The sequence below is a fragment of the Capra hircus genome, chromosome 3 (assembly GCF_001704415.2).
Source record: "Capra hircus breed San Clemente chromosome 3, ASM170441v1, whole genome shotgun sequence".
Taxonomy (NCBI): Eukaryota; Metazoa; Chordata; class Mammalia; order Artiodactyla; family Bovidae; genus Capra; species Capra hircus.
In genome coordinates, this window is record NC_030810.1 from 2,983,122 (window position 1) to 3,008,963 (window position 25,842).

At 50.0% G+C, this 25,842-nt stretch overlaps 1 protein-coding gene across 1 annotated transcript; it reads right to left on the reverse strand.

Annotated features, from left to right (window-relative positions):
- Positions 1,864 to 25,842, reverse strand: ASB1 (ankyrin repeat and SOCS box containing 1). Its single transcript, XM_018040160.1, has 5 exons — positions 25,711 to 25,842; positions 21,521 to 21,662; positions 19,605 to 19,907; positions 8,734 to 9,119; positions 1,864 to 7,590 (listed from the first exon to the last, which is right to left on the reverse strand). Exons 1-5 carry the CDS (start codon positions 25,748 to 25,750, stop codon positions 7,463 to 7,465), a joined length of 999 nt encoding a protein of 332 aa, XP_017895649.1. The 5' UTR covers positions 25,751 to 25,842; the 3' UTR covers positions 1,864 to 7,462.

Sequence of the window (25,842 nt, forward strand, 5' to 3'; positions counted from 1 at the left end):
TAAAACACGCTTGCTCCGTGGACCAACCTAGACAGCATATTAAAAAGCAGAGACACTACTTTGCCAACACAGGTCCATTTAGTCAAAGCTATGGTTTTTCCAGTAGTCGTGTATGGATAAGATTTGGACCATGAAGAAGGCTGAACCCCAAAGAATTGATGTGTTTGAACTGTGGTGCTGGAGAAGACTCTTGAGAGTTCCTTGGACTACAAGGAGATCCAACTAGTCCATCCTAAAGGAAATCAGTCCTGAATATTCATTGGAAGGACTGAGGCTGAAGCTGAAGCTCTAACACTTTGGCCCACCTGACGCAAAGAACTGACTTGTTGGAAAAGACCCTGATGCTGGGAAAGACTGAAGGCGGGAAGAGAAGGGAAGACAGCGGATGAGATGGTTGGATGGCATTACCGACTCAACAGACATGGGTCTGCGTGGACTCTGGGAGCTGGTGATGGACAGGGAGGCCTGGTGTGCTGCAGTCCATGGGGTCGCAGAGTTGGACACAACTGAGTGACTGAACTCAACTCACTCAACCTGTGTACGTCCTGTTCTCTCCAGAAGTTATAGCAGCAGTCCCCAACCTTTTTGGCACCAGAAACCAGTTGTGGAAGACAATTTTTCCACGGATGGTGGAGAGGCACAGGGGTGCGCACACAGGGGTGGCGAGCCTCACGAGAAGTATGCAACCTGGATCCCTTGCATGCACAGTTGACAGTAAGGTTTGAGCTCCTGTGAGACTCTAATGCCTCCTCTGAGCTGACAGCAGGCGGAGCTCAAGTGGTAATGCCAGTGATGGCAGCAGCTGTAGATACAGGCGAAGCTTTGCTCGCTCACCTGCCACTCACCTCCTGCTGTGCAGCCGGCTCCTAACAGGCCGCAGGCTGGTCCCAGAGGTTGGGAACCCGAGTTATAGAATCTTTTCTCCCCAGTGATCTGGAATCCCACAGTGATGTGTCAGGGCTGGTCACGTGCCACGGTTAGTTCTAGCTGGTCCTTGTAATCTGGGAACACAGCCTTCATTCTCAGAATTCTCTTGAATTCTTTACCGGTATCCACTGGATGATTTTCTTTGGTCCCATTCAGTATTGCTATCTTTTGAGTGTTTCCTTTCAGGTTGGTGAGACTCCTTAAGAACGCTCCTCCTCCTTTATTTCCTGCCTGGAGGACACGGCCTATTTCCTAAGCTGAGGACTTTACATCCTGAACGCTGATGTCTCCGCTCCCAATGGGCTAGGGCAGCGACAAGTGCCCGACTGTATGCAGTGGAGACTTACAGCTGCTTCCAAACTGGCTTTTGGCCAGTCCTGCTGCTTTCACCCCTCACATCCACTTCTAGAGGCGCCTGGAACTGCCAGCCCCAGAGCTTCCCGGAGCTCTGCAGTAACACCATGTTCTCAACTGTTCTCGTTTCTTTCCTACGATGTCGTTTTCTCAGGCACTTCTAAGTCATTTACCATTCATCTATTTTCTTGAGAGTTTCCAAAACTTTGTTGCCATTTATAGGCATCTTAGTGGATTTATGCTTTTTTAAAAAATTAAAATTCCCTATAATTTTAATGTGATTTCAGGAAGGAACTATGGTGAACAGCCACATCTAGTTATAAGAAATCTGGGAAGTGAAGACTTTATTCAGAGGATTCAAGTCTCCAGCTGTAACTGTGGGTTCTGTCATTACAGACATAGACAATGGATAGTGGAGGATAACCAGCAATCCCTGCCACACGGGCAGCTGGTTTTTGAGACAGAAAGTGAGGCCATTTTTCAGCAGAGCAGGAGAGGTGTACGTCTACAGATGGGCCTTAGGGACTGGTATGAGGAACAAAGAAAATATCTGAAATATTAATAGCAAATACAAAGACATGCCATGGAGACATGAATAAACGCTTTATTTAGTTCATTCATTCCCAAAGCTTCACAACTCACCTTCCCACTGTCAAAATAAGTCACATATGACACAGTCCCCACCACCTCCCTACCCAAGAGAGCGCTGTAGGACAGTGTCACCACGATGGAGAGCCATGTGTTTCAGACACTTTAGGCACACTTTCTCTCCAGACTAAAAACCCACAAAGTGAAACAGGCTCATCCCAGTTTAAACCTATGCAGCACTATGACCGCCTCCTGGGAGCACTGGGGGCCCCCAGAGCAGTGGAAAGAAGCCGGTTAGACTCCCATTTACAGATGCCCCTCTCTGCAAACCATGAGAAACTCTCTGGAGAGCCACTGTCTCTACCTGAAGTGCATATACAATGATACCACATGATCAATTCTTCTTTCCAATGAGATAAACAGTACACAGAATTAAGGCATTTGGGGGGAGTCAACAGGGAGTAAAGCATTCATTACAGTTACAATAACCTACCAAAGATGTCCATCCCATTTCTGAAAGCTCCTAACCAGGCCCAAGGGCAGCAAGAGCCATGGTCCCAGCTGCTGCAGACAAGCGCGGTCACTACCAAAGAGAAAGGAAGACCCAGGACTGATGCCAGCGCTCCTGCAGCACGTGGGCTCCAGTGTGTGAAACACCGCACATGCCCAACACCAGACAGAAATCACGGGGGCTGGCGAACACTGCAGGGAGGCACAGGGGTGCTGGCGGCTAAACCACAGCAGCAAACTGAGGTGCTAACACCCGGGAGGGCCATGCTCAGACACCACACGGACCTGGACACATGCACACGCACATATCGCGTGGTAGAGGCCTGAGGTCCAAAAGAAAGGACCCTCGTGCCCTCCAGACACTGAGCATGAGTTAAGGCAACAGAAGCCACCTCCACCCTCACTCACTTCCCCATCCAACCGTCTCCCTACAATTTACGGTGTATACTCCACAGACCACTGCACTTCAGAGCCTGCACGTCCCTCCCGCGGAACTCTCCGAGGACAGGATCCCACTGACCACTCGTGTACATTTCAATTGTTTTATTCCACATCAAAGGAGTCAGGCTGGAGGGCGGGGAGCGTGAGAAGGAGAGTGAGGCCTCAGTGAGCGAGAGAGAGATGTCAGGCGGCCGAATGAGACACTTCCAGGAGAGAGCGCTGAGCTAGGGGGCACCCAGGCCCCTCGGGCCCAGCTGCTGAATGCCTGGCAAGGTGGCCCCAGGGGCAGGGGAAGAGCCTGAGCCCTGGCACCAGAAGGCCCACCCCATCGCCAGCGCCAAGCCTTGGGGTGCCTCAGGTGCCCAGGGTGAGCGGCAGCCCCACTGAGGAGCCACGCTAGCTTCCTGGGAGGGTCCTTCAGGGGTGGCCAGAGGCCCACCACCACAGGGACGGCACTGTCATCACAGACACAAGCACGCGCTCCTGATCCTCCCGGTGACCACAGGGCCTGTCCCCGGACTACCAGGCAGCAGAGCCACGGGCTCTCCTTCAGCTGCGGACAGGCCGCTGGAGACTCCAGGAGGAACTCCTCAGTCATGAACACAGGCTATAGACAGACTGTGGGTCCCGACGCTGGGTCTCAGAGCCTGGCCAACTTAAAAAGAAGTTCTGGGATCTGACGAAGGGCAGCCAACATTTTATTCTGCAACCAGGTGCATTAAAAAAACCAACGTCGCCCTCGATTATCACCTTCACTACATAAAAGGACGTTTCATCACCCAAATTAGGAAGAACATATCTCAGACTAAGACGACCCTCTAAATGGAGCACACCTCGCTTCCCCTGTGACTCCACGCACGTCCCTGCCCTTCTACCTGCGCGGGACGCCTGTGTCACGGCTGCCACGACTCTCACCGTCCCCCGGGCACAAAGCCCAGCCGACCAGCAAGGCCACAGGCCGCCACCACCTCAAAGGCACATCCGCCGAGAAGAGGGACCATGCGCACAGAGACACCGCTGACACACCACCAGGACGGCTCAAGTGCCCAGTGCTTTCACAGACATTCTCCCGTGTGTCCTCATGAGAGCCCCACGAGAAAGGAATGGCCGGCCCTGCCGTCAGAAGGTGGCCTCCCCAGGGCCAGGCCTGCTCAGGGCCAGGCAGGAGGCAGCTCAGCACAGAAGAGCATTCTTCTCCAAGGCGGACTTTCCCTGCCTCGGTCCAGCCTTGCCTGCAGGCTCCTCTTATACTGCTGCATGAACCTTCCATTTGAAGAGTCAATTCACAGAAGAAAGGGGAAAAATGATGGCACGTAGGTCTGATAACAGAAACATATTCAACATGAGGAAACTGTGTTGAAAAAGAAAGAAACTGTCCTTTCTTTTTAAAATGTCCTGTTTAACAAGCGCTTGTTGACTAAAACTTATCAAACATCAAAAGAGAATATCAAAACTAAGCATGACAACCTTGAACCCTTTCCTGGAACAAAGCAGGGCATAAATAAATAAATACATAAATACCAGAAATAATATGAAAAGGCACGGATACATATGACATTGATGGGTTTTGAAAATACATTCAGAACTCCCAGCAGGACGCCAAAGCAGAACCCTCTCAGAGGTCTCAGCGCCACCCCACCTCCCCAGGTCCAGCCCCACCCATCCACTGCAGCCGAGGCCCTGAGCACAGGACTCCTTCGGCCCAACGGCCCTCAGGTGACCGAGCAAGTGAGGACACTCCTGAGCCAGGCTGGGGGCCCCGGCTCCTGCCCATCGGTTTGTCGTGCCCCATGGGCACAGTGCTCTGGACCACAACCTCATCACCCAGGTCCATATTTCCTGGCTACGTGGCAGTGGGCACCCCAGGGTTTGGAGACTGGGCTTTTATAAAGTGCTCTGTGGAGAGAGTGATTCCTTCCTAGCCTGTACCCTACCTATCCCTGCCAACAACAGAAAAAGGGAGCTTTAGTAACGTGAGGCTCAAAACAAGAAGAAATGGCCCTAAGTACATAGCTATGCTGTTTTCAGAGTCATGTGTGGCATGTATGGAATTTCAAGCTAGAGGCTGAACCTCAGTTGCTGGGAGTCTGAAAAAATTATCTAAAGGCTGGCTGGACACAGAAAGTCAACCTGCCTCTATAAAGGACGACTGGCCCTGAGCCCACCACGCTCTGGGGCACACGGTGCGGGGCCCCTCACTCCCTGGCTCAACCCCTCCCCAGTTCCAGTCCCTCCCTGGCGAAGTCTGGGCCAGGCCCAACAGTGAGGATCACTCAGTCCAGTCCTTCTAGAGAGACCCCAGAAAAATGGTTCCACCCCCCAGAAACAAGTCCTGCACTCACATCACCCTGCACAGCAGCCTGATAGCCATTCCACCGCGCCAGCCAGGGGACCCCGCCTCCAGGCAGTCCGACACTCCTGCCTGCCAGCGCCCCGGGTGCTGCTTTGCAGGTCTGTGAACAGTCACCTCCTACCCCAGGGAGGCTCTGTCCCTAACAAACCCCTGCAAACAATGCCCAGCAGGGCACACAGGGTCCCGTGAGCCTGCAGCACGGCCCCTGGGAAGGGAATCCAAGCCAAAGGGCAGCTGCCGGAGCGCAAAGTGAGGTGAGTGAGCTGCTCCTGAGACTCCTCTAGCCAGACTGAAAAGGGGACGTGCTACCTTGCGCCCCAGGGACACTCCCTCCAGTGGTTCCGCCCCCTCACTGGCAGCTCGGCCCCCTCCTGTGGCTCCACCCCTCTCCAGAGGCTCCAGCTATCCCACAACCCTGCCCTATGGAGGGAGAGCCCTCCCCCAACAGCTGCGATGGAAGCCACTGCCCAGAGCCGGAGAGTCCCACCACGAGGGCCACCGGCACACTATCGCTCTCCCGGACCAAAGCCCCACAGTGCTCGGATTTGGTGGCAAAGGCACCATCTGCTACCCGCCCACGGCCCCTCCTCTCTTAGGACGCCTCTCCTGCTGCAGGTGGGACCCCGAGCTCTGAATGCAACCCACCCAGCAGGTTCGCAGCCAAGAGCGGCAGCACACAGCCCGCTTTTGAGCCCCCAAGGCCGCGGTCGCGGCCTCAGCTTGCAACAAGCTCCAGTGGCTGCATCTTCCCCTCTGAATCACCGATGACTTCTCTCCCCTCAGAATTCATGCCTGTGCAAATGGGCCGGCCTGGCTTCCAACACACGTCCATCAACGCCAAGAGGCAGACTCAGAATTCCAGCCTCAATCACGGAAGACCATGACCAGACACTGCCAGTCTGGCCAGTGAAGACACACAACAATGCTGACAATTAAATAAACCCATATCATTTGTTCAACTGCTACAGAAAAGCTAAACACAGATGTGAAATCTGCCCATTTCTAAACACTTTCCATGGATCCACACAATGGTCCTGAGGCCTCAACAACCAGATGTGATTTCCCTGCAAACAACAGCACCTGGACACTTCAAAGAGGCAGCCACTGGCCCACCTGTGCCAGCATGACACACGTCTGGCCACGCAGCCCTGCCCATAGCCGAGCTGTTGGGTGATAACCCAGCTCAGTTCTCTCCCTCCCCTATCCCCTGGCAGGCCACAGGAGACCTCTAACCTCACTGTTATCTCCCTGTTCAGTTCTAGGAGCAACTACCAAGACATCAGGTCCAAACAAGTGAAGCGCAATCAGCCAAACACAAGATGTTCTGTCCACAGGACACCACGGAACTGAAAGCTCTGAACCACCCAGAAGACGAGTCAAGTTTCTACTTCGCGGTGCATGCGTGGACTTCTGTTAGAACTGGCAGTGGATGCTGCTGGACGGTCCTTGGTCCAAGTGGAGGCAGTGGGCCTCCTGAAATCAGCGGACTTCTGGAAGCTCCCCTGAGTGAAATGGCAGAGAACTCGTGAGACCTGTTGGCATGATGCTGGGCACAGCTGGGTATGGGGCTAGGTGTCGAGCTCTGAGCATTACCTAAAGAGACTGTGAACACTGTAGGTACGGACCTTGAGACAGTAAAGCCAACCCAAGTGGCCAGGAAACCATCCTTGAATGAAGCCAATTGACATGATGCCCCCACCACATGGAGAGAACACTGAGGTGGCAAGGAAAGCATGTGTGTGTGTGTGTGTGTGTGTCTGTGTCTGTGTGTGTGTGTAAACATCACATATTCAACCCAGGAGCTGGGAACACAAACTCACAAGTTCAGGAACTGTGTCTCTGTACTCTACTTTTTTACCAAAACTCCCTTTTTCATTTGACTGCAATCAAGCCATCAAGTTGAGACGTGAACCCAGAAGCAGTCTGGAAGATGCCAGTCCTCTCTACTCAGGATATCAGCAGACCTCCAGCTTGAGGACCTCCAGGATATCAGCGGCCCCAACTTGCTCATATTTCAAGGCTCAATGCATTAATTTCCAAAAAGACTGAGGAAGCACAAAATAAAGTTGTGTAGGAGACTCCCGGCTGACACGGATACTGACCCCAAGACTGTCCGATGCGCAAACGCCTGAGAGAGAACACAGTCCGGGGGGACAAGGCTGGTCCTGCTTCACCTGCAGCCAGGCGGGACTCGGCAGCACAGGACATGGTCACGGGGCGAGAGTCGGTGTCAACTTGCACGGCAGGTGACTGCCGCCTCTTCACTGCAATCAACGCCGCTCCAGAATTCTACTCGTAAAGCAGAAACTTTTTTATGGGGTCTGGCAGAGGCAGCGAGGGGATCAGATGGAGGCGGTATTTGCCGAGCGCTCTTCTCACAGCCACACGGCACAGATTCAGCAGGGACCTGGGGACACCTGGAATGGGTGGGAGGAAAGGGAGAGACAGAGGGAGGGGGGGTTAATCCAGTTTCTCCCCTATCTCTCGGACCAGAGGCTGGTGGGGACGGCAGGCAGGATACAACAATGCTTGCTGCCAGCATCCCAATTTCAGAGGCGAGCCGGCGCTGGTGACAAAGGCCTGTTACCTGCTCCTTCATCAGCACAAGGAGCAAAATCTTCACTATCCAAGCATCTGCTCACCTCTAGGCAGAGAAACAGAGCTGATCACTACGAGCCCTGATCCTTGCCCTCTGTCAGCCTCTGCTCTTGGTCTACCCCAGAAGCTCCAGAGGGGTTTGAGGGAGACAGACCAAGCAATAGAGGAGGGTAGGCTGATCACTTTACTCTGGGTGAAGAAAAGCCTCACTGTCTCTGCCTTGTGAAACACGCATGAACACAGGCAGCCCAACTGTCAGGGTGGCTCCAGCTGACCAGCACCAACTCTCAACAGGAGCGGGTTTCAATGACCGCTTTAGGGAAAGCCAGTAACAAGAACACAACACACAGACGTTCTCAAGAGGTAAGGGACTGGGGAAGGGTGGTCACTCAGAGGCGCTCAAGACCCAGGCGGGAAAGAGGGTCAACTCCTGAGTCCCGGAGAATGATAATAAGACCACACCACGGATGAACCCCAGACTCCGTGTCCATCAACTTAATTCCCTGGCAGAGGCCTTCTTCATAAATAAGCAAACCTCAGACTTAATTCTAGCAAAAATCAGGCTTAGTTCACAATCCAGAATGATGGTATTTGAGTGGAATTGAAGAAGAGGGAGTCAGGCGCCCCAGAGAAGGAAAAACTTGAAATCTATTGTAAAGCAAACACTTAAAAGCCATAAACGCAAGAGTGAAAGAATTTCAGATCACAAAGTAGAGCGAAGGAGTAAAGAGAACATAATCCCAGGAACTCTGAGAACGTGTATTTTTATAGATTCCTTGCTATTAACCCCTGGTGTCCAGGAATTTAAAAAGAAACTAATCCGGAAGACCATTCTAAAAAATTCCTAATCCTAACTGAAGGTTCTGACCAGGTGCTAATTAGGAGGTTTTTTCATTCTGCAACTTGGTTCATTCAACCAGTTTAAAGAGACAGCCAGGCAGAGCTGAATTAAGGCCACTTACTTCTGGCTTCTTTAAAGACCTGCAGCGCCTCGGGGTCCACCTTCCTCCTGCCTCTTGACTCTGGGCCCAAGGACTCCCACTTGACCAGGTTCAGGTTGGCTCCAAACTCCACCAGCAGGCTGACAAAGGCCGCCTCGCAGCCATGACGCAGGACAGCGTCCATGACACAGCCGGGCGAGCCCCTGTAGAAGCCCTGCGTGTTGACGGGGCCGTTGCAGTTGAAGTCCGGGTTCGCCCCCGCCTGCAGCAGCAGCTTGAAGCACTGCAGGTTGTGGTAGGCAGCGCTGATGTACAGCGGGCAGACCACCAAGGAGGTGAGCCTCCGTGAGAAAGGGGGCTGGGCGTCAGGAGTCAGGTGGTGGTTGACATCGACGTCCGCCCCATACCTGCAGAGAGACACACGGAGAGTCAGGCCAGCATGGTCGGCAGATCCCGACCGCACCTGCAGGGACGGCCCGACGCCCCAGCACCGGAGCATCCCCTGCTCACAGTGGACCCATGACTCCCAGCAGGCACCACGGCAGCTAAGAACCTTGGGATCCTCTCACACTCCTAAGGGAACTCCTAAGGGAATTCTTTCTAACCTGTGAAGACCCAACAATCCCACGGCTATTTTAACTATTTCAAACAAAGATAAAGAAGGACAATTCCCAAATTCATCTTATGCAAAGAACAACAGAATAAATCCCAAACCAAACAAAGGTCATACCATAAAGAAAACTTATCAGTGACCTGCACTTAGGAGCATCAACTTACAACCTCCAATTAAACGTCAGTAAAGGGACTCCAAACACATTAAGACAGCAACACACGATGACCTCATGGGGGTTATTCCAGGGGTGGTTCCTATATCAGAAACTCTATTAACATAATCCATCATATTCACAGAACTAAGGGGAAAAGCTGCGGATGTGACTGGTGATGAAGCAAGGTCCGATGCTGTAAACAGCAATATTGCACAGGAACCTGGAATGTTAGGTCCATGAGTCAAGGCAAACTGGAAGTGGTTAAACAGGAGATGGCAAGAATGAACGTCGTCATTGTAGGAATCAGCAAACTAAAATGAACTTGAATGCGTGAATTTAACTCAGATGACCATTATATATCTACTGCTGTGGGCAAGAATCACTCAGAAAAAATGGAGTAGCCATCACAGTCAACAAAACAGTCAGAATATGCAGTACTTGATGCCATCTCAAATATGACAGAATGATCTCTGTTCATTTCCAAGGCAAACCATTCAATATCACGGTAATCCAAGTCTATGCCCCAACCAGTAATGCTGAAGAAGCTGAAGTTGAATGGTTCTATGAAGATCTACAAGACCTTTTAGAACTAACAGCCAAAAAAGATGTCCTTTTCGTTATAGGGAACTGGAGCAAAAGCAGGAAGTCAAGAAACAGGTGGAATAACAGGCAAATTTGGTCTTGGAATACAAAATGAAGCAGGGCAAAGGCTAAGAGTTTTGCCAAGAACGCACTGGTCATAGCAAACACCCTCTTCCAACAACACAAGAGAAGACTCTACACATGGACATTACCAGATGGTCAATACCGAAATCAGATTGGTTATATTCTCTGTGGCCAAAGATGGAGAAGCTCTATTCAGTCAGCAAAAACAAGACCGGGAGCTGACTGTGGCTCAGATCATGAACTCCTTATTGCCAAATTCAGACTGAAATTGAAGAAAGTAGGGAAAACCACTAGACCATTCAGGTATGACCTAAATCAAATCCCTTACGATTATACAGTAGAAGTGAGAAATAGATTTAAGGGACTAGATCTGACAGAGTGCCTGATGAACTATGGGCAGAGGTTTGTGACATTGTACAGGAGACAGGGAGCAAGAAAAAGAAATGCAAAAAGGCAAAATGGCCATCTGAGGAGGCCTTACAAATAGCTGTGAAAAGAAGAGAAGTGAAAAGCAAAGAAGAAAGGGAAAGATATACCCATGTGAATGCAGAGTTCCAAAGAATAGCAAGGAGAATTAACAAAGCCTTCCTCAGCGATCAGTGCAAATAGAGGAAAACAACAGAATGGGAAAGACTAGAGATCTCGTCAAGAAAATTAGAGATACCAAGGGAACATTTCATGCAAAGATGGGCTCGATAAAGGACAGAAATGGTATGGACCAAACAGAAGAAGATACTAAGAGGTGGAAAGAATGCACAGAACTATACCAAAAAGATCTTCACAACCCAGATAATCACGATGGTGTGATCACTCACCTAGAGCCAGACATCTTGGAATGTAAAGTCAAGTGGGTCTTAGGAAGCATCACTATGAACAAAGCTAGAGGAGGTGATGGAATTCCAGTTGAGCTATTTCAAATCCTGGAAGATGATGCTGTGAGAGTGCTGCACTCAATATGCCAGCAAATTTGGAAAACTCAGCAGTGGCCACTGGAAAAGGTCAGTTTTCATTCCAATCCCAAAGAAAAGCAATGCCGAAGAATGCTCAAACTATTGCACAATTGCACTCATCCCACACACTAGTAAAATGGTGCTCAAAATTCTCCAAGCCAGGCTTCAACAATACACAAACTGTGAACTTCCAGATGTTCAAGCTAGATTTACAAAAGGCAGAGGAACCAGAGTTCAAATTGCCAACATCATCTGGATCATTGAAAAAGCACGAGAGTTCCAGAAAAACATGTATTTCTGCCTTACTGACTATGCCAAAGCCTTTGACTGTGTTCAGTTCAGTTCAGTTCAGTCACTTAGTCATGTCTGACTCTTTACGACCCCATAGACTGCAGCACATCAGGCCTCCCTGTCCATCACCAACTCCTGGAGTTCACCCAAACCCATGTCCATCGAGTTGGTGATGCCATCCAACCATCTCATCCTCTGTCGTCCCCTTCTCCTTCTGTCTTCAATCTTTCCCAGCATCAGCGTCTTTTCAAATGAGTCAGCTCTTTGCATCAGGTGGCCAAAGTATTGGGGTTTCAGCTTCAACATCAGCCCCTCTAATGGAACACCCGGGACTGATCTTTAGGACGAACTGGTTGGATCTCCTTGCAGTCCAAGGGACTCTCAAGAGTCTTCAACACCACAGTTTAAAACCATCAACCATCTTCAGCGCTCAGCTTTCTTTATTGTCCACCTCTCACATGCATACGTGACTACTGGGAAAACCATAGCCTTTGCTGACTAAATGAACCTTTGTTGGCAAAGTAATGTCTCTGCTTTTTAATATGCAGTCTAGGTTGGTCATAACTTTCCAAGGAGTACTTACTTTCCAAGGAGTAAGCGTCTTTTAATTTCATGGTTCCAATCACCAACTGCAATTTTGACTGTGTAGATCACAACAAACTGGGGAAAATTCCTCAAGAGATAGGAATACCAGACCACCTGACCTGCTTCTTAAGAAACCTATATGCAGGCCAGGAAGCAACAGTTAGAACTGGACATGGAACAACAGACTGGTTCCAAATAGGAAAAGAGTACGCCAAGGCTGTATACTGTCACCCTGCTTATTTAACTTATATGCAGAGTACAATAGGAGAAACGCTGGGCTGGAAGAAGCAAAAGCAGGAATCAAGATTGCTGGGAGAAATATCAATAACAGATATCAGCTATGCATATGACACCACCCTTATGGCAGAAAGCGAAGAAGAACTAAAGAGCCTCTTGATGAAAGTGAAAGAGGATAGTGAAAAAGTTGGCTTAAAGCTCAACATTCAGAAAATGAAGATCATGGCATCCAGTCCCATCACTTCATGGCAAATAGGTGGGGAAACAGTGGAAACAGTGGCAGACTTTGTTTTTTGGGGCTCCAAAAATCACTGCAGGTACTGACTGCAGCCAAGAAATTAAAAGATGTTACTCCTTGGAAGAAAAGTTATGACCAACCTAGACTGCATATTAAAAAGCAGAGACATTATTTTGCCAACAAAGAGGTCTGTCTTGTCAAGGCTATGGTTTTTCCAGTAGTCGTGTATGGACATGAGAGTTGAACTATAAAGAAAGCTGAGCACTTAAGAATTGATGCTTTTGAACTGTGTTGTTGGAAAAGACTCTTGAAAGTCCCTTGGACTGCAAGGAGATCCAACCAGTCCATCCTAAAGGAGATCAGTCCTGAATATTCACTGGAAGGACTGATGCTGAAGCTGAAACTCCAATACTTTGGCCACCTGATATGAACAACTGACTCATTTGAAAAGACCCTGATGCTGGGAAAGACTGAAGGCAGGAGGAGAAGGGGATGACAGAGGAGATGGTTGGATGGCATCATCGACTCAACGGACATGGGTCTGGGTGGACTCTGGGAGTTGGTGATGGACAGAGAGGCCTGGCGTGCCGCAGTCCATGGGCTCTCAAAGGTCGGACACGACTGAGCAACTGAACTGAACTGTAGGGGAAAAAGCCATAATTGTCTCTCAAACGCAAAAGAAGCATATGACAAAATTCAACACTTAGACATGTTTAAAAACACTTGATAAAATAGAATATGAAGAATACTTCCTTAACATGATGAAAAATATTTCCTCATCCTAGAAGTCAGCATCTCACCTAAGGGACAAACATGAGCAGCAGCCTGGCCAGGAGCAAGACACACCGTCCCACTTTCTGGCCCACTATTTCTAAAGGCGTGTTTATCTTTTAAAGTATTAGTGCAACTAAACAGAAAGCAATTAGCTGATTAAAACTGGAAAGGAAGAGGTAATTTTTCCTATTTACAGAGGACATGACTATGTCTGGAAAGCCCTAAATAATTAATGAAAGCACAACTAAGAAGCAATGAAGTAGCAGGTTTTATACCAATAGCCTTTACATATACAAACAAAAACAAGTTACAAGATAAAGTGACAAATATTTCATTTCTAACAGCAAAATAAACTTTAAAGTGAGATAGCTAAGCATAAACGTAACAGTAAACGTCCAAAGTTTGCATGAGGAAAACTGTATTTTATAATTAGAAAAAAAAAAAATTTTCAAAGTCACAAAAGCAGACACAAGCAAGACATACCACAGTCTTGGATAAGAACACCCAACATCATTAAGAGATCACTGCGTTTATTAATATAAATGAAAATACTCTTCCTAGACCTAAATAAGTTGATTATAAATATAAATACATAAAAATAACATCCCTGAAGCTAAATAAGTCAATTATAAAGTTCATTGGGAAGACCAAACAGGACAAGATATAAAAACAAAGTTTTTTAACATGAAAATTAAAGAAAACCTTTTTCATGCCAAAAAAACAGCAGCAATAAGGGAAAAATTGGAGAAAAGGTAACGAACGGTTAACATCCTTACTCTATAAAGACCTTCTGAAAGGAGATCAACAGGTACACGAGCCAGAGACAGAGGAAAGGACGGTTAGCCTTGCTCGTAACAGAAACGCACGTTAAAACTACTGAGAGATATCACTTCTTACCTATTGGACTGCGGAAAATGCAAAAGCTTCCTGACCAGGCTTTAAAGAAAAAGGGAGTCTTCTCCATTTCTGGGGTCATACCAAACGGAGCAATCCCTGCAGAGGGAAATCTGTAAAACCTGCGAAACTCCAAAAAGCCGTATATGCGAGACAGTCCATTAAAACAGCACCCACGGCAGCTGGAGGCAGGTGACAACCCACAAGTTCATCAGGAGGGACCGAGTGATCAGTGGCCAACCCAAGGTGGCCCATCTGACAAGGGACAAGGGGCAGGGCAGGTGCTGCTCTGGCAGTCTCCAGGCCACTGACGAGTGCGGAACGCAGGACGAGGAGCAGGCAATACGCTGCTGTCCACCCTGGGAAGAAGGCTTCACGGCAAACGTGCATACGACACACACCCAGACACACCAAGACACACAGGCGTGTCTGCTTAGTGTTCAGTGATGCACAGATAAACCACAAAACTTCTTCAATGGTTCTCTACAGGGCAGGGATGAACCAGGTGAGGGCAGAAGCTAGACTTCTTTTAATACACTGTTTTACAGATTTGACTTTGGAACCATGTAAATACACACTGTAAAAAACTGAACAGCAATCCCTAAAAACAGAAGCAAAAGGACACACCGTAACCCACCTGTGGGTCCAGCTGGTGCCTGTCTGTCCTGCCCACCAAGCTGGCTCTTCCTTCAGGTCCACGGAGCATCAAGAGCAGCCAGACTGCTCTGAGCACCACAGTCGCCTGCAAGGCCTGCAGCTTCGAGCAGCCCCAGAGCGGGGAGCACTCTCCCCAGCCCTGAACTAACCTTCACAGCTGTCCAGGAATGCCTCTCCCGACTCTCAGAGGCAGCCTGGATGTGAGGATGAACAGAACACAGGCAGACACAGCAGCCACCTGACCTGGAAGCCTCGTTCTCCAACAGAGCCTTCAGGATCCCCTCGAGGCACCTGCCCTTGTCACTGTGCTCAGAGACACCCAAATACATGGCTTTCTGTCAGGCATGTAAGGTTCTCCCGGGCCAAGCGCAAACGACCTACTGGTCATTTTATTCTAAGCAGAGGCCACTGACTACAGCAGGGAGGGTGGCCTGGCTCAGAGTGCCAGAGTCCAGGCCTAGTCAAGACGGTGCCTGTTGAGGATGCTGCCTGGTGAGGGTGGTGAGGAGCCCCGCGTGGGAGGGGCAGGAGCACAGGAAGCTGGTTACTCTGAGGAATAAGAAGCAAGCACATCAGAGGTAAGGGGAGCGGGTTCCAGGGCAGCCCAGGGGTTGAGACTGCTTCCACTGCAGGGGTGCAGGTTCGATCCCTGGTTGGGGAGGCGACGATGTGTGGCCAGAGGAGAAAAGAAAAAAGAGTAAGGGGAACCAGGTCTCTCAACGTCGACATCATAAATTTGGAAAAGGAGAAGAGCAGGATGACACAGAGCAGCTGCGAGCAGCCCCAGAGGCGGGAGCACTCTCCCCAGCCCTGAGCTAACCTTCACAGCTGTGTAGATGCTGAACTGGGCTAAGGCCTCAGGCTGTACTCTGTAAGCATCGGCGTATAGCAGACACAGGAATGTAGACGGAAACGTGTCCAGGAAGAGGGCCTGCAGACAGCAACACCCGACAAGCAATGAGCGCTCCCGGTGTCCAGATCTTGGCTTTTCAACATCATTCTCCTTGGAGAATGACAACCCAGGGCTGAATCAGGCAAAGTACGTATGAGCCCAGAATAACTCTAACTCCACAGGAAACCATGAGTCGAACATAAATGGATTAAAAATTTGATGAGGAATAAGATATATACATGGTTGCAAAGTACCTATCCACGAAAGTATTTATTAATCACAGAGGGAAAAAGAGGAGCTTCACAACAGAGAAAGCTGGCAGACACCGCCCTGGTCAACGAATGAAAGGGAAGGTCAGCAGTACTGGGACCAATGAAGCCGCGCACAGCTTGACCGGATGCACGGAGAACAGAGCCTGGCTTCTGAGAGAGTGTGCCCCGCCCCGGAGCTCCCACTGGAGGCGGCACCGCGCACGGAGCCCCCACCGCCCTCCCAGACCCCTCGCGGACGCTGTCGGCACAGTCTGTCTCACGTGAGGGCAGGAGGCATGATGACGGGGTCCACTGTGCAGGGGCCCAGGGTGCAGAGAAGAGCAGCAGTGTCAGGGCTTGGTAAGCACTCGGGCCAGCACTCACAGCCAGCAATCCTGTCTCATCATCCGTCTCTTCCCCAGAACAGATACCGCGGCGTCACAGCAGCACGGAGCTGAGGAAGACAACAGCGGCACACGGACCCACGGGCTCACAGGACACCGCGCTTCCCCTCTGACGCCGCGGAGCACCGTCAGCCACGACAGATGCACGTGGCACCTGTCCCACAAGCTGTCCTAGGAGCGACCAGAGAAACCTTCTGACCCACAAACCAAACCAGGCAGAAACTGCCATTTCACTTCATACGACCAATTAAGAGACCCGATTTCAAGCACTGAAATCTTTTTCCTCCTTATTCTTAGGAAGATGTTTTCCAGAATGTTTGTCATTTTGGGCAACACGACAATCTGGTATTAGCTGAGCTGTGGGAAAGACAGCCTTCATCCGCTCATAAAAACGTACTGGCTGCAATCCAGTTAATTTTAATCCTGAGTATTTTCCAAAATTCCCGTACTGCTTTTAATATTGCTGGCCAGGAACCATGGGACAACTGCATAAATCAACATAACTTTTGCACACACAGAAATACCACTCCTTACCTTTTTTGTTTTACAAACAAAATACCAAGGGAAATGAGAAGCGGAAGCTACTTGCAGAGGGACGTCAGACCACAACAGTGACAGAGAGTGCCCTGCCCATGAGGGACATGACACAGGGAAGGCAGGAGTTGAGTTTGGATTATATGTAGATTGTGTTACTTGTTCAGTAACTTAACCCCATTCTTCAGAAGTCAATTATCGGGTCACTCAGAACATAGGAAACTTTACAATAGAGTCGTATATGCTCTTGGTAACTCACCATACAAGTGACATCCTGTGCTCCAGCAGGATGTCTGAGTAACGCTTTATCAAGAAGGGCATCTGGGCATGTACCTCAGAGTCAAGCCTGCGGCTAGTTCAAAGCACCAGTGCATCATGAACTGATTCACGTGCCCAACGGGATGTCTGGAAGCGGGACGAAATTTCACGGACTATCCTATGCCTGTGCTGAGTCATCAGCTGTGTCTCTCTGTGGACTGTATGTAGCCCGCCAGGCTCCTCTGCCCATGGGATTTCCCAGGCACGAATACTGGAGTGGGCTGCCATTTCCTCCTCCAGGAGATCTACCTGACCCAGGGGTCAAACTCACATCTCCTGCATTGGCAGGCAGGTTCTTTATCACTGAAAGTGAAAGTCGCTCAGTCGTGTCCAACTCTTTGCGACTCCATGGACTATACAGTCCACGGAATTCTCCAGGCCAGAATCCTGGAGTGGGTAGCCATTCCCTTCTCCAGGGGATCTTCCCAAATGAGGGATCGAACCCAGATCTCCCGCATAGCAGGCGGATTCTCTACCAGCTGAGCCACAAGGGAAGCCCAAGAATCCTGGGGTGGGTAGCCTATCCTTTCTCCAGCAGATCTTTCCAACCCAGGAATCAAACTGGGGTCTCCTGAACTGCAGGTGGATTCTTCACCAGCTGAGCTACCAGGGAAGCCCTGGATTGACCCTACTGGATCCATTTCCAAATTAATGACTTACAGTCTCCAAGATGCAAAGACATGGGACTGAAGCGGCTTAGATTCTTGGGCTAAAAATCCTTAAAAAAAAACGGGGGGGCGGGGCACTGCATTCCTTTATCCTGCTAGCGTACCGGCCGTGTCACCCGCATTTATCTCCCCAAAAGCCGACTCCAGAGCCACGGGATGCGTAACACCTTCTGACTTAATAGAATATAGTTTCAATACGTAATTTAAAAACCACGTTCTGCACTGGGTGAGATGCCCCCAGAACCACCCACTGTGCCTGTAACAATGCTGTAGTCCTCCTCCGCAGTCCCTCCTGACACAGACAGCCAGCTGAATACACTCCACTCGGTCCAACCACAGAAGAAACTGCCTCCAGAGCAAGGGAAGGGAGAGAAAGCATTGCTGGTAGAAAGGACTCACTGGGGCACAGGACTGAAGATGCAATCTTGTTCAAACTGATTAAATGACAATCATTAGTGCAATTAAAGTAAGACCATAAACCATCTAAAACAACAGAAAGGGAAAGCAAAGAAAACACAAATCATGGAACACAGACATAAAATAAAGGTATAGTTAAGACAGAAAGTGAACAGAAATAAACCTAAAATCAGCTACAGCGATAACGTTAATTGTATTCAGAAACAAAGAATCCCAGACGGTCAAACAGTAACTGAGCACACAAAGAGTTACTTAAACCCACTAAGATTCAAACTAAAAGTGACAGAATGCTACGAAAATGAACCCTCAATGAAACCGATGGTTTCCTCTTGCTTTCATAAAGCGAAGAATCCACAGGCAAGAATTTTTATGAGCCCAATTAGCATCAAAATACAGAAAGCAAAATTATGAGAAATACAAGGGGAAACTGACAAATCATAACAGTAATTAGGTACTAACAGACTTCTCTGAATTTGGGGCAGATCCAACAGTTAAAAATGTAAAAAACAGAGAGAGGGACTCTGAATAGCATTAACTGAAGCTACCATCTTGTACTATGAAACTACAACACCTGTGATTTGTACTTTGTTACAAGGATCCACAAAAAAGCAGTCTGATTTTAAAAAATAATTTTTTAAAAAAAGAATCTTCAACATGGACATTATATGATCTGTATTATCTGGGCACAATACAATACAATTAAAAGTTCACAGAAGTTTTTATTAAACTGTTAAGAGCCTCAAAACCTATAAAAACAAAGAGGAAATCAACTTCAGTGGCACCCCACTCCAGTACTCTTGCCTGGAAAATCCCATGGACAGAGGAGCCTGGTAGGCTGCAGTCCATGGGGTCGCTGAGAGTTGGACGCGACTCAGTGACTTCCCTTTCACTTTTCACTTTCATGCACTGGAGAAGGAAATGGCAACCCACTCCAGTGTTCTTCTTGGAGAATCCCAGGGACGGCGGAGCCTGGTGGGCTGCCGTCTGTGGGGTCGCACAGAGTCGGACACGACTGAAGCAACTTAGAATTTTAAAAGTTTAGCAAAATCAAAGCTCTAGGCAAAAGTAAATTAATAACCTTAAAAGTTTACATTGTTAATCAAGAAAACAATGAATAAGCATGTAACTCAAAAAGTTAGAGAAAAAGTAGAGGAAAACCAAGGAAAACAGGGACAAAGATAGATAAAAATAGAAATTAACCAGTAAGAAAATAAGAGAACTGATAAAGCTAAGAAGCAACTCTTAAAAAAGACAAACAGACAAATCCTGTCACAAGCCTACTTTGAGATGGGGAGAAAATAAGGAATGAGAAGGCCGCTGCGGCGGCGGGGCGCAGCCCAAGCACTGACCTGATGAGGGCCTTCAGGATGTCCGCCCGGCCCACGCGCGAGGCGTGGTAGACGGGCGTGCTGCGGTGGTGCCGGCTTCCGTTGGGGTCAGCGCCGGCCTCCAGGAGGATCTGGGCGCTCTCCAGGTGCCCGTTCACCACAGCCACATACAGGGCCGTCTGCCCCTTCACGTCCACCAGGTCCACCTCAGCCCCCTTGCGGATCAGGAAGTCCACGCAGTTCCCGTGGCCCGCGGTGGCGGCGATGCGCAGGGGTGTGCAGGGGAGCCAGCCGCAGCACCACACGGACTTCTCGTTGATGCGGCTGAGAGAGAGCACAGGGAGCCGGGCTGGGAGGCGCGGGACACGCCGGCCGGGAGCAGGGCGGCCCTCGCGTTAAGAACGCCTCCAGGGACTCCGCTGCAGGAGACGCTTTCACACACTCCCCCTGCCGGGCCCACGCCCGCCACAGGAGCCCCAGCCCACGGACCAGGAAACCTGAGGCACAGCTAGACAGCACCGGCGCTAAGAGCGCCACAGCAGAGGGACCCCCGCCAGGCTCAGCCTGCACGGAAAGCGGCCCTCAGACCGTGCAGTTCACGGACCCACCCCGTCTCCAGCTGAGGCGCAGGTCACCTCACGCTCCGGCTCTGAACAAAGCCCAAGGATCCAGACCACCGAAGCAGTGACCCAGAAACACGCGGCGGGCCAGCGCTCCTCCTTCAGCTGGGAACTAGCTTCCACTGGCCAAGGAGGCCAAGGAATGCTCCAAGCACTCATCACCAAAGAAATACATCCCAACAGAAAAATACCGTCAAAATACCGGAGATTCGTGGAACCCAAGTATTAGAAGAAACAAAAACAGTACTTGAAAAAGCAATATGAAACTAGCTGGTCTAACACCTAGCTTAACTCTCCTTTATTCTATTGTTACATCTGCAGTACCACAAAAATTAAATGTTTTCTTCAGACTTGAGTCATTGATATTAAATATTCATGTGCAATCCATCTATTTGCTCTGTATGATGACCCTTTCTGGATATCTGAAACTATTTTTAATAAATAAAATATCTGTTCTAATGAAATGATGCTAAGACATTAGAAGGGAAGGAGGAAACCTATTTCTGTATTGTTAGAAATCCTTCTCTGGGGAACTACCCACAAAAAAGGGGTACAAATTTCAGAATCAATATGCAGACATTTCTCCCATCAACGCACTGCCAGCCTAGGCCCGAAGGGGAAACAGACACACAGAAAAAGCCTGGAGTTTCCAGCTGCAGATGAGTTTCAAACCTATCTGAGATTCCAATCTCAGACACACAGCCAGCCAGCAGAGTCTCTGTGCTCCCCCGGGTGTCTCGAGGAGGGAGACGTGATAGCAAGACTCTGATGCTACTGATCAAGGAAGGGCTTGCACTGGTTACGGGATGTGGCAAGGCAGGGCGCTATCAACAAAAGGAGCCAGAAGGTGGGCGCCCGGATCCCCCCGGGCGAGGAGACAGCGGACCAGAGGCTGAGCCCGGGGCCCCGCAGGCCGACGCCTGGGGGCCTGAACAGCCAGGGCAGAGCATGTCAGGGTGCTGTCAGGTGCAGCCCGCCAGGGAGGCTGGACACACGGGGGCCTGATGCAACACTTCAAGGAGAGACTTTCTGTACCCGACTCAGGATAAAAGCCAGATGAGGCTCGCCAAGGCGCAGGGCCGCTGCTGAAGAGATAGCGAGGCTGGCATCAGGGGTAACCTCAGGGAAGCTGACACCCGGACAGCACCAGACGGTCACTGACAGAGCTGGGCCTGAACTCACGTCTCCAGGCCCTGTTTCTCTGGCTACCGCCCACAAGCCTGACGGCGCTTCCCTCAGTCCCCTCTCTCCCCGCCCTCTGGAGCTGGAAAGTATCAGGGGCTCCCCGGCTCCGGGCAGCGCCTCAGCAGCGCTCACCTCCGGTAGCTCTCTTCCTGCAGCAGGCTCCGCAGGGTCTGCAGGTCCCCCACGTAGGCGGCGTCGTGCAGCCTCGTGTCCTCGCAGTGCTCCAGCGGGTGGTCACAGAACTGCTCCCTCAGCCACTCCTTCAGATTAGGACCTGCACTGAAGAGAGGGGCGCCTGTCAGCTCCAGGAGGCCCTGCCGGGACAGCCAGCAGGGGGCGCCGCCCACCCAGGACAGGGTTAGCCCTGCAGTCGTGTCCCACTCTTGACGACCCCATGGACTGTAGCCCGCCAGGCTCCTCTGTCCATAGAATGCTCCAGGCAAGAGTACTGGAGTGGGTTGCCATTCCCTTTCCAGGGGATTTTTCCAACCCAGGGATAGAACTCTCGTCTCAGCATTGCAGGCAGTTTCTTTACTGCCTGAGCCACCAGGGCAGCCCTTCCCACCGAGAGGGTGCTCTCCAACTTTCAACAATAGTACATCATTCCCCTGCTTCCAGAAACATCCAGAGCCAGAGAGACGTAGAAAATCTCCTTGAATAAAGCTAGCATGTGCCCAACATCAAACCAGGCAAGAATCTAACGTTTAAAACTTTGGCGGGGTGAGGCATCAAAATCCACACCTACTTAACAGAGAAGATCCTAAATAATATATTAACAAAGCAAAATTTGAAATATAAATCAAAAAAACGTCACCACAGGACTTCCCTGGTGGTCCAGTGCTTAAGACTCCAAACCTCCACTAAAGGGGGCCTGGGTTCCACCCCTATTCAGGGAACTAAGATCCCACAGTGTGGCCAAAAAATAAATCAACATAAAATTACTCTAATTTATTCCAAAAATGTCAGTATTGGGGAAAAAAACATAAAATCCTCTCCTACACTACAAAAAGATGCTTGAATTTAGCAAAATTCAGTACCAAAAAAGTACTGTTCCATGTAACACGAATGACTCTGCCATGCTAATCTAGGTAACAGCCTCACTACATAGGAGTCCCCGTCAGTGACACACATTTTGGTACCTCAGATGGGTGCACTTTACTGAATGTAAACTGCACCTCAGTAAAAAGGAAAAAAAAATTTAAAATACAATGATATAAATAGAAAGCCAGACCTATATAATGCAGACTATAAAACTGAGAAACAATAAAGGCTAGAATGAATGCTGAAAACCACACAGTGTACTGGGATAAGAGTCAATGCTAGGAAAATTTTAAGTGATACCAAATAAATTAATGGATTTAACAAATCTCTTTGGGGCCTTTACATGAGATATGACCAAAATATTCTAAAGGTTTATTTGGAAATAAAAATAAGAAACACTTTCAGCTTATTCAGTATGTATGAGAAGACATCTACCCTACTGTTGATGCTGTTGCTAAGCCACTTCAGTCGTGTCCGACTCTGTGTGACCCAATAGACGGCAGCCCACCAGGCTCCCCTGTCCCTGGGATTCTCCAGGCAAGAACATTGGAGTGGGTTGCCATTTCCTTCTCCAACACATGAAAGTGAAAAGTGAACAGTAGAAATTATCTCTCATTAGAATCAAAAGATAAATAAAACAATCAATTGCCCAGAAAAGAGCTTAGCATAAATACGTCAGAAAGCGGCATCAAAGTTAAGTGAGAAATGGGAAGAGGAGTTGCTATAAATGGAATGCTCGTGTCTCCCAAAATGTTCTGCCAAATAATATGCTGGGAGTCCTAACACCCAGGTGATTATTAAGAGGTAGGTAGGACCTTAGTGGTTAATTAGGTCATGAGGGCAAAGCTGTCATGAACGGGATTAGCACCTTTATAAAAGAGACCCTGGAGCGTTCCATGGCCCTTCTGCCACATGAGGACACAGCAAGATGGGCATCTACGAACCAGGAAGCCCTCACCGGACACGAAATATGCCAGTGCCTTGGTCCTGGACTTACCAGCCACCAGAGCCGTGAAAAATAAATTTCTGTTGTTTATAAGCCATCCAGTCTACTCTGCTATCACATCCTGAATGGACTAGACCCCAAGTACCGGTCACTCTTCAACAATGCAGGTTTGATCTGCAGGGGTCCACTTATACGTGGATATCTTCAGCAGTAAATACCACAATACTGCACTGTGGTCGGTGCCTGGTGGAATCCCTAGATGTCCAGGAACCTCACATGCAGAGGACCCCCAAGTTGTCCCGACAGTCAACTGTAGTCAACAAATTTTGTACAATGACATACCTACAGCTGACCCTTGAATAACATGGTCTGATGGGTCCACTCACACACAGATTTTTTTCACTAAAAACACACTACACTACACAATCCACGGCTGGCGACTTCTTGGATGCAGAACCTCAAATATGGAGGGTCAGTTGTAAAGTCAAAGAAGGATTTCTGATTGTGGCGGAGCTCTGGTAACCCTCTGGGTTGTCAAAGGTCAACTGTGATTGAGCTCTTCACCTCACCATGGAGCCTTAAATGTCTTCAGATAATTAAGAGTTCCATAAACTTAATTACATTGACAGGAAGCAGAAGGAAACAGCATGAACTCAGACTGCTTCACCAAGTCCCCACAGTGCCAGGCAGCCTAGCACATGTGACCCTGCCACAGGTGGGCTCTCCAATCCTAAAGTTGCTTTTCATATCCAAATCAGATGTTCTGCCTACCGACTGTATACAAGGCTGGGCCATAGTACACTCCAGGATTTGACAGTTCATTACCAGAGGTTAGACACAAAGGCCCCAGGTCACTGGGCAGAGCCGGGAGGGTCACTCAAGCACCCGCCACGACCAGGCCTCAGCAGATCAACAAGAAGGCATCGAGAAGCCCTTGGGCCCCCAGGCCAATCCTCCTCCAGAAGTTATTCTCCACTGAGTTACCCACAGAGTGGAAAAGTTCAAAGGAGGAATAAGACTCGGAAGCTGTAAGGAGACTGACACACTTGTGCTAAGTTCTCCTCCAAGCCTGCCTTTGTTGGCCTCTTCCAACCTACCACCTGCCCAGCTCCAGATTCAAGATAACTTTATGTCTGCATTTTTCTGATCAGCTTCTCCAACGACAATACACCATTTAGGCATCAACCTTGACACCCCTACTCCCAGGCCAGCAACACAGTAAACGCTGAAACAGCACCGCCTGGATCTTAGAGTGCCTATGCGTAGGGCAGAGTCAGTCTGCCTTCCTTCCACCAGACCACCCTCCACGCCGGGAAGCAGCAGGCAACCCTCCTCCTCCTCCTGGACACCTCTCCGCCCCTCCCTCACGCTCACAGGAAATGGTGTCCAGGACCCTAAGGTCTGGCTGTACCTGGGGCTAGTCGATACCAACCAAAGCCTGGGATACTTTGTTTGCGTTTTTGCTCACTGGGGTATCAGTTCCTCAAACAACTGTTTACTGGATAATGAATGGAGGGAAGGATGAAAAGCACTACTTGCACCTGTCTCCAAATCAACGTTATACCTTAAATTCTGGCACATTTAGGAGTAAGAGTAAAAAAATTCTTAGTTTATTACAAACTAACGAACTCTGTGGAGGGGTGTCTCATTGGATGTGCCTGTACCGTCCGCAGCATATAGAAGCACCTGGTACCCAGGGCAAACTCAAACAGGCAAGGAGGGGAACCGCCACCCACCCACCCCAGCCCACAGGTTATGAGGAAGCCGCTCCCGACCGCGAGCAAATGCACTCCCCTGCAGATTCACACCTGCACAGCAGGAAGATTTCAAGGTGGAGACCCCCCCAGTCCCGTGGCTATTCTGGGCAGTGGGCGTGCGCCTTTCTAGCCCGCTAAACTAAACTCTGTCGGGGCTGCCTCCCCGGCGGTGGGCCAGGGCCCCTGCAGCGGACTTGCTGTGTCACTGACAGCTCGAATGGGGTGGCGTTATCGCGGTCCCTTGCCCGTGCTAGGGCTGGAGTCGGGGCAACAGAAAAAAGGGCACCCGCCCTCCCAGGGGCTGACCCCTGGGGCTTTTCACACCTCTGGGTGCGCTCAGAACTGGAGAATGACCTACGTCCTCTTTACGGTTGGGGGCGGGGGGTGTCGCCTCCAACCCCCCAGGCAAGCTCCACAGGAGGGGAAGCCGAGCACCCGGGCCCCGGCGAGGCGCGCTGACCGACCCCGGCGGCTCCGTGAGGCCCTGCCGGTCACGAGCCGACGCGGCTTGGGCGCGACTGCCTCGGCCCCCTCGGCCCCGCCGCCCCCACAGCCTGGCGGCCGCGCGCGCACATTACCTGCGGGCGCCGGCCCGGCCCGCCCGCCGCCCTCCGCCATGGGCTCCGGCCTCCAGCCCGTCCGAGGCCGCCTGCCCCCGCGCGGCCCGCCTCAGAGACCCCGCCGGCCGGAACCACTTCCGGAGCCACAGC